The following is an 11,933-nucleotide window of genomic DNA, read 5'->3' as shown; positions in this document are numbered from 1 at the left end:
GGCAGGATGGACTCGTGTGAGCTCAGATGCCTTCGCTTTGAAATATGCAAAGCACTTCTAAGAGTGTTGAAGCAGCAAGCTCTTGCTCTTGACAGCGCCGTGCTAGTGCTCCCTCCTTCACAATTCCCTGAGAAAGCTGTCAACCTCTTGGAGCCCTTTCCTTTCTTCTGGGATCAAATCAGATGCTGAATGTTAACTTTCCTTCCCTCCTTTCTCTCTCAGTGCCTGCAAGGACTGCATTTCCTTCATTCCCGCCAAGTCATCCACAGGGACATCAAGAGCGGCAACGTTCTCGTGGGCATGGACGGATCTGTCAAGCTGGGTGGGTATCGCCCCTGCTCAGGGGCAGCGTTCCCCGCGTGTGCTGTGGGGCTGCTTTTTGGTGACTGCCACTTCCCCAGAAGCGCTGCTCAGCCAGCGCGTGAATCGTGAGGGTGTTTCTGAAATGGCCAATGCCCTATTTCCCTGGCTCCAGCCACGGGGAAGGCAAGCTCAGCTGCCTTTTCAGCTAGACTGGGCATGGCCTTGGCAGGCTTGGAGTGGGCCATCCTTTAGGCCGGTTTGGCAGCGGTGGCTGGCTTTGACAGGCTTTGTTTTTCTCCTCAGCTGACTTTGGCCTCTGCGCTCAGCTCAGCCCTGAGCGCAGCAAGCGCAGCTCCAGAGTGGGCACTCCCAGCTGGATGGCCCCGGAAGTGGTGAGAGGAGAAGCCTACGGCCCCAAAGTGGACATCTGGTCCCTGGGGATCATGGGGCTGGAAATGGTGGAAGGGGAAGCTCCTTACGAGAGGATGGCCCGTGTCAGGGTAAGGTGCAGCTTAGAAAAGGGGCTCTGTGTGGAGAGAGCTGTTGTGGCTAGGAAAGGAGCAGCTAGAGTGTCCTCTTCCATCCACGTGTTGTAGGTTTTTGAACTGATAGAAATGAACGGGCCCCCGAAACTGCAGAACCCCAGGCACCACTCGGCTCTCCTGCGTGACTTTCTGCGCTGCTGCCTGCAGGCAGACGAGGACAGGCGCTGGTCTGCCCAGGAACTCCTGCAGGTGAGAAAAAGCAAAGGGGCAAAAAGCCCTGCGAGCTGAGGACACCTGCATCCAGGGATCAAGAGGAGTGTGGGCTGCGTGGGTGAGGCAGCTTCCAGGAGAGGAAGGCCCATGGGGAATGTGCTGCCCTTCGTCCTCTTGGTGTGTCTTTTGGGCAGCCAAGGAGTCCTGCTTGGGCCCGTGAGGATGTGCTCATGGAAAGTAACAGGGGTTCCCTTCTTTTTGGTTTTTCTTCCGGGCAGCACCCGTTTGTGACCTCAGGCGAGCCAGCCTCCAGCCTGGCTGCTCTGGTCACCTCAGCCAAGCAAGTGCTGGAAGACTGGAGAGGAGACGCTTGCGCCTGAGGAGGCCCTTGTGCCGTGCCAGCTCCGAGCAGGGGCAAGGGGATGTGTTGTGTTTGGGCAGAGATTCAGCCATCCCCTGACTTTTTAATAAGGGCCTGTGCTGTAGATAGGGAATGTAATGGTTTTGGAATTTTCTTAGTTAAGCTGGGTTCAATTTAAACCGTTGTTGGTTTTTTTTTTTCCTGAAAAGATTAACTTTTAAAAATTTAGGAAATTGAGGGAGTGACTTCAAAGGACTATAGAATCTAGATAGCTTAGATAGTAGAGGATAGTTTAGCTTAGAATGTGTTAATTTAGGTAAGTTCTGAGCTATCTTTTAAGTAGAAAAGAATGAATTGTCATAATCAGAATTAAGCTGTGAGAGGAACAGCTGTGATGCAGCAGAAGTGCACTGTGCAGGCGCTACAAGCTGTCAGCCTGATCAGGCCAGCTGCATGGCAGAGTGATAAAGATGCAGAAGTAGTGAGGGGACACTTTGTTTCAGCCAGAGTGGCAATAAAACTCTGACAGAGGCCGAGCGTTGGAAGACTCCCTTCCTTGCCATGCTCTAGCTAAGCTGGACAGTCCCTTGCAGAGGCCCAGAGATCACACTGAGGTAAGCAGCTTTGCTTACCGCAAGTGGGGAAAGCAAGTGCAGGAAAACTGGTGTGCAGACGCCTGCGCCTGAGGAGGCCCTCGTGCCCTGCCAGCTCAGGGGAGGGAAATGGGGATGGATCGTGCATAGGCAGAGCTTCAGCCATCCCCTGAGTTTTATGAGGAGCTCTGCTGTAGATAGGAAATGTAATGTTTTGAGGTTTTCTGAGCTTAGCTGTCTTTAGTTAGGACTAGAGACCATAGAAAGCTTCATTCATGAGGCATTGTTTAGAAAAGAGTAGAGTAGTGTTGATGTAGGGAAGCTCAGAATTATCCCTTAAGGAGAAATGAATGAATTGTCATCAGAAGAATTGAGCTATCCAAGAAGAATGTGGGATTGAGCAGATCTGGAGCAGGCATGTCCCACGAGTTGTCTGCCTGAACTGGCCACCTGGAGGACAGATTGAGGAAGATGAAGATGGTGAAGTAACCAGGAGATGCTCTGTTCCAGCTCTTGCTTTCAGCACGACTGGCAATAAAACCTCTAAACCCCCCAGAGCCCTGGAGTGTTCCCTTGCGTGTCACGCTGTGCCTAAGCTGGTCAGTGCCTTCCAAGCTGTGCGCTGCGGACGGGCTCTCCCATTCACGGCTTTGCGCTGCTTCCGAGCGCCCCAAGGCTCTCCCCCTTGCCAGAGTGGCCCTGGCCTGCCCCACACACCTTCCCCGACAGCTGCCCCACACTGCCCCACCTGCCTGGCAGAGATGTTTCCCCCCGTGCCATTGTGTCCCTCCGTGCCAGCTGCCCCTCACGCTGGGTCAGGATGAGAGACCTGGCCTGGCTGTCCCCCGTTTCCTGGCGGTCACTTGGTGCTGAGGAGTAAAGGAGGGTCGAAAGGGCACGTCTTCCTTACACTTCCCTCTCTTGAACCTCTGGGGCACCAAAGCGCCCTGCTCAAGGGGGCCTGAGGGCCTGCACTGGGCTTTCCATGCTACCGTGTCATTCCTCCTTCTCTAAAGCCCTACAATTCGCTGGTTGATGTGAGCGGACTTGGAAATGGGGAAAATGAGATGCTTTCCAATGGAGGCAATCCTTCTGGGTAACTACTGCAGTGTTTCAGCAAGAGAATTTGAAGATAGTGCTGGGCCTTGCATCAATTGCATTGATATTGAAACGCCACGCTCAGCTTCTGAAGTGTGAGGAGCCCAGGGTAAAGCTCCTTGAAAGACTGGACTGTGCTGTCCACCAGCAGAGGACTTGTGGGTGCTGAGTCACCAGGAAAGCAAGTCTGGGATCCTTGTTCTACAGGTGAACCGAGTTGATTTCCAGAGGAGTTGCGTGCACTTTTCCGCCGTCTCACGCACTAATTTCTTTCTGCTTTCAAGCTGGCTCCTGGGTCTAGCTGAAGATTTTAACAGAGAGGGGAATGACTACAACTCATTTTCATTGGGATGTGGCTGTGCAAGTGTCCGCCACGAAACTTACAGGGAGCATGGAGCCTGGGCAAACATCTGTGAGACTGCGGCTTTGGCCTGTTCCAAAGGGCCCTTCCTTGGGCTCGACATCTGCAGGGCGTTGCAGAGCAGTGGGCTGCAGGCTGCTGCCAGAGCTCCAACACAACTGTGGCAGCCCAGGAACCACTGCAAAGCTCCTGTGGTTGTTCTGAGGCTTTCAGTGGCCAGAGAAAGAGCAAGCAGGACAAGAGGAGCTTTGTGTCAAGAGCTAAGGCAGCATCTCCCTGCCACAAAAGGGAGGCCGTGCAGCAAACGGAGTGGGAGCAAAAATCAGCATGCACCACTGTGCTCAAGAAGCATCTGCACGCTGCAATACTCCTGGAAATTTATTTTCTTTGCTTCTTTTTCCCCCTACATGTCATGGAAGAAGTTGGCTTTTCAGAACCAACTAAGATGCCAGGGAGAAGAAGCACACTTGCTTTCTGTTCTCGCGTGCAGGCTGGGCCGCCGTGTCTTCTGAGTTGCCCTGGGACGCCTTGAGCTCTGGCTTATGGAATGGAAGGACACGTTCTGCTGCTTCACGACTGAGCAGAACTTCCCAGGCTTTTCTTTTGCGTCAGCTATACAGAAGGTTCGGTTGCTGGGCACAACAAACCCAGAGCAGCTGCTATTGTGAGGTCAAGGGAGCGATGCCATGTCACAGTGCCGCGTCACAGCACAGCGATGTCCCGGTGAGCCCGAGGCCTGGTTGTCCAGAGCAGCTTTTCGGCTCGCTCCCTGCAGGAGGATCCTTGTGACCAAGGAGTTCTCAGCAGACGGCCTGCACCCCGAGAGGAGTCTTGCTTTACCCCTTGGGTGGCATTCAGTGTGCGAAGCAGCAGAGCACGGCCAAGATGTTCGGGCAGGTCTGTGCCGCGGTTTGCACCATCTTTACCGTTGCTTATTCTGGATACTACCTGACCCACCTGACTCGTAAGTAAAGGTTTATCCTGGGGCTGGCGTCCCCTGGCTTTTGCTTCGCTCTGCTCTATACGCCGCGGTAGTGACCGAGTTGATCAGGGAACAAAACTGCCGTTAGGATGCACCAGTTTGGTAAATCTCCTGCCAGCAGCATCAGCTAAGAAGGGGGTATCTGTACTGGGTGGTAGGTGCAGAGCGTTTGCAATGTAATTTGCAGCCTGCGGCGCTTGCCTTCCCTCCCCGGGACAGCGCGTGGCAGTGGAGTGTGTCATTTCCTCAGCTTGCTGCTTCAACCAAGACAACCTGGAAATTGTAGACTCTGAGGGGAGATGCTCAGAAGTACTTCTCAAAACCCTGTGGCTCTCTCCAGGAGTGAAGGAAAGCACCTTTTGCTCCAAATGCTGCCATTTAGAGGCCTTGGCTGTGTGCCTTGACCCTTTCTAGGCTGCGCCAAGGTAGCCATTCCCCTGGTGATGCAGCACAAACTCCAGTCCAGTTAGGGTTTGCTGCTGAAGGCAGGAGCTGTTCTGGGGCCGCTGCAGCGGAGAGCTGCCACAGCAAAGGGGTCCTTTATGGAAGCTTTGCTGTTGTATTGTCTTCCAGCAATTGATGGGAATGGCTTGTGCATGCAATTAAAAAACGATCTATAAAATACTGGGAAGAGAAGAGGAAAAACTGCTTGAGCTGTTGCATTTCCTTGGCCGTGTTTCTGTTTCTTTCCTGGCAAAAGAGGCCCAAATGTAGACAGCGCCTACTCTAGTGTCCTTGTTTGTTCTCTTGCTTGCTGTGGGAAAGGGCTGTTGCTCCTGGAGGCATGTTGGGAAAGGGAAATGCTCTCCGTTGGGAATGACTTGTGCTGTGGGAGCCCCCAGCAAAAGGCACTTTTCTAAGGGCCTCTGGTTCCTTTTCCCTTGCTCCCTGCAGGTCACCTCACACGTGGATGGAGAAAAGCCTGTGCTTTGGTGAGTGGCAAAGGAACCCCTGATGTTGCTGGCGTGTAAGAACTGTGCAGCAAGCTGTGAGCTTGGCCTGTTGCAGTAGAGTGTAGAGTGCCAGCGTGGGAGGCTGAAGGAAAGGCCAGCTGCCTGGTGGCAGCAGCAGTAGCAAAGGGAGCACTGGCTCCTTCCTTATTTTCCCATCAAGAGCCTTTCAGGAGGTGAAAAGCAAATGTGACAGCTCCAAGGTGTCTTGCTGCTTCCAGCCAGCATGGAAGATCAAATGCACAGCAAGAGGCAGTAGCACCTCATTCAGCCATCTTCCGAGGGCTTTCATGACTCAGAATGCCACTTGTATCCAAGTCTATGATTTGCCCTTATTCTGGGTGCTTTCCCAGCGCAGTAGAAAGCAGCTGCTGCAAGGGTTGGCTGTTCCCAGTCTCTCTCACTTCTGCCTGTCTGCAGGGCTCAGCCGCAGGGTCAGCGCCTCGTCTGGCTGGCACTCTTACTGAGGGAGAGGCTGAAGAGGAGCAAAACAGCAGCAAGCCTCCAGCTGCTGTCCCTCCACAGGCTGAACTTGCAGAGCCAGTAAGTGGCATCTGAGGCTGGCACTGCCTTGGGTGCAGGGCCAAGCTTCAAGCCAGGCCTTCAACCCCAGCCCTTGTTGCTTGCGGCTGAAGATGCTGGGGGCTGTGTGCCTGCCATGACCTAGTGCTGCTTCAGCCAAGCCAGGGAGCGCTGGCCAGTGGGTCCTGAACTTTGACACTTGAGCATCACTTTGCTGGGATGCTGAGAGGACTCGAGAATGCCTCTTGGCATCAGACAAGAGGCAGCATTCAATTATTCCCAGCGTAGAAATGAGCCCCTTGTGCCCCCTGGCGATGCGGGCTGCCTGTGCCCAGCGGACAGAGCGGTCCAAAGACTCAGCTGACAGCCTTGCAGGATATTTGGGAAACACTGGCCTCTGGAAGGGACAAGCCACACTCCATGGACTACTTAGGTTCAGGCATAATGTAGACTGTGCTTCACTTGCACATGGTCAGAGCAGGGTTTGGTGAGGAGAATCCTAGAGGGCTCTGCATTGTATAGGGCAGGTGGGGCTCAGCAGGGCTGGAATGCATCCCCGAAGGGCCGCCCCCTAATGCCTGAAATACAGAGGGGAAATGAGTGAAAGGGATCAGAGAAGGGACACGCTCTGGGCTTCTGCTCAGACAGTTGCATGCCAACTCCAGGGTGATTTCATCGCCCAGGAAAACACAGGAGGAGGAAGAACCGCAACAAGGCTCTGGAGCCCTGCTCTGATCTCTGTGCGGATCTTTGCAAGCCCATCAATGGCTAGTTCCACTCGTTGTGCAGAAAGGCCAGCACGATGGAGCATGGAAGTGGCCATGAGGGGCTGTATCGAAGTAGCCTGAGTGGTTTTCCCATTGCCTTTGGGAAGGGGACGTCCAAAAGCCCCCAGCTGAGGAGGCCTGGCGGTGGCCGACAGCATCTTCCGAAGGCCTTGCTTTTGCCGTGTGCTCTCCGGGGCGTCTGTGCCAGCCGCCCTTCTGACGGGCAATCCTTTCTGGTCCCAGCTCAAGACAGGCTCTGCCATTCAACGTGCCGCTGGACCGGCATCGCCTGCAGCAGCCGGCTGTCCCCCAGCTGCCGGCACTTCATCCAGCAGCCCAGCCCAGCAGCCCGAGATGAGAGAGGAGCAGGGCCTGAAGACACTGAGTACGTCTGCCGTGTTTCTTGTCTGCCAGAGCAGTGCGTTGTCTGCGTGTCTCGGTGCAGGCTGCGCCACAAGTTCCTCCTCGGTCTCAGAGGCGCTGAGGCCTCTCTGCAGAAGCTGTTGTTGTGCTTTGAGGCAGCGAGGGAGCGCTCGGGGTGTTCCTGCTGCCTCTGGGGGCAGCTGGGCCTGGCTTGGCTCTGCCTGGGCTGCCTTTCGTGGCACGTCGCGAGTGACTGGGCCCCAGGGAGCTCTCAAGCTCCTGACAGTGGGCATGCATTTTGGATTGTGCGGGCAGCAAGGCCTCCGGTTGAAAGGGATCTCCTGGCACTGCTTTTATCTTTCTCAGGGAGCATTGTGAGTCTGGGCGAGCCAATGAAGAAATACAGGGCATTTGAAGAACTTGGACGAGGGTAAGTGTGACGTCTGCTCCGTAGAACAAACCATGGGCCGGGTCTTCAGCTTGTGCAATATCCAGCGTGAAGTCAGGCGAGCTCCAAACACGGTCAGCCTCGGGCTTTGCCTCCTGCCACCTCTCAGGACGGCTCAGTCAGAGCAGTCAGGAAGCATCAGCAAAGACAACTTGATGCAAGCGACGCCTTGCTTGCAGCAGTGAGGAGCAGGACCTGGAAGATCTCCTGGCCCTGTGTCTGTATGGCCTCCAAGGGCACCTTGCCACTCAAGAGCTGCCTGAGGACAGTTCTTAAAGGCAGTGTTTTCCAAGTTAGTCTTCTCCAGATGTAAACCCACTTGCACACCTGTGCGCAAAGCCACAGAGAGATGGAGCCCCCCTTCCACTGGAATGGAACCAAGTGGGCGTGTGCCTTGGAGATTTGCAGGGGTCCTTGGTCTCCATGTGGGAGCTCCGTGTTCCCTGTCCGGCATGGCAGAGGGCTGGTGGGCTGCCGTGCTGCCGGCTGAAGAGACGCCGCAGCCAGGCGTTTTCTAAGGAGTCCAGGCAGCCTAGGGAGATCTCCTGCCTAGGCTTGCTTTCACTGCCAGGGCTATAAAGGGCTTTTTCTGCTGCCCTTTTCTTTCTAGGGGCTTTGGAGCTGTTTATAAAGCCCTCGACACCAGCACAGGACAACAGGTAAAGTGTCCATACCCGCGGCAGTTTCTCCCTAAGCTCTGCTGTCTGGCAACAGGGCAGTTTGGCACAGCTCGCTGTGTCATGGCACGAGCGCTCGCTCCGTGTTCCTTGAGGTCTCGTGCAGGGAGCGACTTCTCAAGTTAATGGTTGCCAATGTCTCTTTAGGTGGCCATCAAGATAATGTCTCTTCAGGAGAAGATGTCTGAGGAGCTGGCTGTCAATGAAATCCTGGTGATGAGGGACAGCAGGAATCCCAATATTGTCAGCTACTTAGACAGGTTGGGGTATTCTCACGTCTATGTAGCTTTAGACATCTGCATGTGCACGGGAGGAGTTTGCAGCTGGCGTTCAGTAATCTCTTCTGGCATGTGTAGCTTGGAGAGCAGTTGCAAAAGCCTGGGTCAGGCCCTCGGGTGCCTGAGCTGTGCCCATTCCTCTCTCTCCATGCCGTGGTTTCCTTCTTTCAGCTACCTGGTGGATGCGGAGCTCTGGCTGGTGATGGAGTTCATGGACGGCGGCACGTTGTTCGATGTGCTCAGGGCAGTGTACCTGGAGGAAGGAGAGATAGGCGCCGTCTGTCGGGAGGTGAGGCGTCCCGCTTGTGCTTCCCCTGGCCTGCCCAGGATGGTTCTTGTCAGCTGGTGGTTAAGGAGAGCAGAGATTTCTTGGCCCCGGCTTTCTTTTGGCGCTGCTCTCACAACACAGAGCAGAAGAAAGAGCATTAATCTGAAGGGAACTGCCTGCTGGAGTCCCCGCATGCCTTAGGCTCTGTTCTTGCACTCTTCCATGCTGTCCGTCCTCTGGCGCTCGTGCACACTCACTTGTTTCATTTCCTGGTTTGCTCCTCTCAGCTTTGCCTCTGAATGTTTGTCTGGAGCCTGTCCGTCTGTCCGACATTCCTTGATGTTCTAAGCCCGCATGCGGGTGGCTGAATTTCAAGCCGAGGGCGAAGGGGATGTCCTCAGCTTCAAAGCACGGCATTGCAGCCCAGATGGCGAGGGATTCTGAAACAGGTCTAATGTGCTGCTTCCTCCTCTGCTGCCACAGGGCTTCCAATGTAATCGTTGCCATGCTGCTTGCCAGCCAAAGGTCACGTGCTTGGTACCAATGGCAGGATGGACTCGTGTGAGCTCAGATGCCTTCGCTTTGAAATATGCAAAGCACTTCTAAGAGTGTTGAAGCAGCAAGCTCTTGCTCTTGACAGCGCCGTGCTAGTGCTCCCTCCTTCACAATTCCCTGAGAAAGCTGTCAACCTCTTGGAGCCCTTTCCTTTCTTCTGGGATCAAATCAGATGCTGAATGTTAACTTTCCTTCCCTCCTTTCTCTCTCAGTGCCTGCAAGGACTGCATTTCCTTCATTCCCGCCAAGTCATCCACAGGGACATCAAGAGCGGCAACGTTCTCGTGGGCATGGACGGATCTGTCAAGCTGGGTGGGTATCGCCCCTGCTCAGGGGCAGCGTTCCCCGCGTGTGCTGTGGGGCTGCTTTTTGGTGACTGCCACTTCCCCAGAAGCGCTGCTCAGCCAGCGCGTGAATCGTGAGGGTGTTTCTGAAATGGCCAATGCCCTATTTCCCTGGCTCCAGCCACGGGGAAGGCAAGCTCAGCTGCCTTTTCAGCTAGACTGGGCATGGCCTTGGCAGGCTTGGAGTGGGCCATCCTTTAGGCCGGTTTGGCAGCGGTGGCTGGCTTTGACAGGCTTTGTTTTTCTCCTCAGCTGACTTTGGCCTCTGCGCTCAGCTCAGCCCTGAGCGCAGCAAGCGCAGCTCCAGAGTGGGCACTCCCAGCTGGATGGCCCCGGAAGTGGTGAGAGGAGAAGCCTACGGCCCCAAAGTGGACATCTGGTCCCTGGGGATCATGGGGCTGGAAATGGTGGAAGGGGAAGCTCCTTACGAGAGGATGGCCCGTGTCAGGGTAAGGTGCAGCTTAGAAAGGGGGCTCTGTGTGGAGAGAGCTGTTGTGGCTAGGAAAGGAGCAGCTAGAGTGTCCTCTTCCATCCACGTGTTGTAGGTTTTTGAACTGATAGAAATGAACGGGCCCCCGAAACTGCAGAACCCCAGGCACCACTCGGCTCTCCTGCGTGACTTTCTGCGCTGCTGCCTGCAGGCAGACGAGGACAGGCGCTGGTCTGCCCAGGAACTCCTGCAGGTGAGAAAAAGCAAAGGGGCAAAAAGCCCTGCGAGCTGAGGACACCTGCATCCAGGGATCAAGAGGAGTGTGGGCTGCGTGGGTGAGGCAGCTTCCAGGAGAGGAAGGCCCATGGGGAATGTGCTGCCCTTCGTCCTCTTGGTGTGTCTTTTGGGCAGCCAAGGAGTCCTGCTTGGGCCCGTGAGGATGTGCTCATGGAAAGTAACAGGGGTTCCCTTCTTTTTGGTTTTTCTTCCGGGCAGCACCCGTTTGTGACCTCAGGCGAGCCAGCCTCCAGCCTGGCTGCTCTGGTCACCTCAGCCAAGCAAGTGCTGGAAGACTGGAGAGGAGACGCTTGCGCCTGAGGAGGCCCTTGTGCCGTGCCAGCTCCGAGCAGGGGCAAGGGGATGTGTTGTGTTTGGGCAGAGATTCAGCCATCCCCTGACTTTTTAATAAGGGCCTGTGCTGTAGATAGGGAATGTAATGGTTTTGGAATTTTCTTAGTTAAGCTGGGTTCAATTTAAACCGTTGTTGGTTTTTTTTTTTCCTGAAAAGATTAACTTTTAAAAATTTAGGAAATTGAGGGAGTGACTTCAAAGGACTATAGAATCTAGATAGCTTAGATAGTAGAGGATAGTTTAGCTTAGAATGTGTTAATTTAGGTAAGTTCTGAGCTATCTTTTAAGTAGAAAAGAATGAATTGTCATAATCAGAATTAAGCTGTGAGAGGAACAGCTGTGATGCAGCAGAAGTGCACTGTGCAGGCGCTACAAGCTGTCAGCCTGATCAGGCCAGCTGCATGGCAGAGTGATAAAGATGCAGAAGTAGTGAGGGGACACTTTGTTTCAGCCAGAGTGGCAATAAAACTCTGACAGAGGCCGAGCGTTGGAAGACTCCCTTCCTTGCCATGCTCTAGCTAAGCTGGACAGTCCCTTGCAGAGGCCCAGAGATCACACTGAGGTAAGCAGCTTTGCTTACCGCAAGTGGGGAAAGCAAGTGCAGGAAAACTGGTGTGCAGACGCCTGCGCCTGAGGAGGCCCTCGTGCCCTGCCAGCTCAGGGGAGGGAAATGGGGATGGATCGTGCATAGGCAGAGCTTCAGCCATCCCCTGAGTTTTATGAGGAGCTCTGCTGTAGATAGGAAATGTAATGTTTTGAGGTTTTCTGAGCTTAGCTGTCTTTAGTTAGGACTAGAGACCATAGAAAGCTTCATTCATGAGGCATTGTTTAGAAAAGAGTAGAGTAGTGTTGATGTAGGGAAGCTCAGAATTATCCCTTAAGGAGAAATGAATGAATTGTCATCAGAAGAATTGAGCTATCCAAGAAGAATGTGGGATTGAGCAGATCTGGAGCAGGCATGTCCCACGAGTTGTCTGCCTGAACTGGCCACCTGGAGGACAGATTGAGGAAGATGAAGATGGTGAAGTAACCAGGAGATGCTCTGTTCCAGCTCTTGCTTTCAGCACGACTGGCAATAAAACCTCTAAACCCCCCAGAGCCCTGGAGTGTTCCCTTGCGTGTCACGCTGTGCCTAAGCTGGTCAGTGCCTTCCAAGCTGTGCGCTGCGGACGGGCTCTCCCATTCACGGCTTTGCGCTGCTTCCGAGCGCCCCAAGGCTCTCCCCCTTGCCAGAGTGGCCCTGGCCTGCCCCACACACCTTCCCCGACAGCTGCCCCACACTGCCCCACCTGCCTGGCAGAGATG

At 54.5% G+C, this 11,933-nt stretch overlaps 1 protein-coding gene across 1 annotated transcript; it reads left to right on the top strand.

Moving 5' to 3' along the window:
• Window positions 1-4,299: 4,299 nt before the first annotated feature.
• Window positions 4,300-10,595, top strand: LOC144248348 (serine/threonine-protein kinase PAK 3-like). The gene is made up of 10 exons (XM_077790436.1): window positions 4,300-4,378; window positions 6,949-7,020; window positions 7,365-7,428; window positions 8,057-8,105; window positions 8,271-8,383; window positions 8,573-8,690; window positions 9,437-9,536; window positions 9,821-10,017; window positions 10,114-10,251; window positions 10,494-10,595. The coding sequence occupies exons 1-10, from the start codon at window positions 4,300-4,302 to the stop codon at window positions 10,593-10,595; spliced, it is 1,032 nt and encodes a 343-aa protein (XP_077646562.1).
• Window positions 10,596-11,933: the final 1,338 nt, after the last annotated feature.

The sequence above is a fragment of the Lonchura striata genome, chromosome Z, assembly GCF_046129695.1.
Source record: "Lonchura striata isolate bLonStr1 chromosome Z, bLonStr1.mat, whole genome shotgun sequence".
NCBI lineage: Eukaryota > Metazoa > Chordata > Aves > Passeriformes > Estrildidae > Lonchura > Lonchura striata.
This window is presented reverse-complemented; position numbering and strand designations above follow the sequence as displayed.

Excerpts from the sequence above, each read along its gene's own strand:
- LOC144248348 (XM_077790436.1), top strand. The coding sequence starts at position 4,300 with ATGTTCGGGCAGGTCTGTGCCGCGGTTTGCACCATCTTTACCGTTGCT. Across the intron at positions 7,021-7,364 it reads GCAGGGCCTGAAGACACTGA|GGAGCATTGTGAGTCTGGGC; the intron begins GTACGTCTGCCG and ends TATCTTTCTCAG. Across the intron at positions 9,537-9,820 it reads GGACGGATCTGTCAAGCTGG|CTGACTTTGGCCTCTGCGCT; the intron begins GTGGGTATCGCC and ends TTTTCTCCTCAG.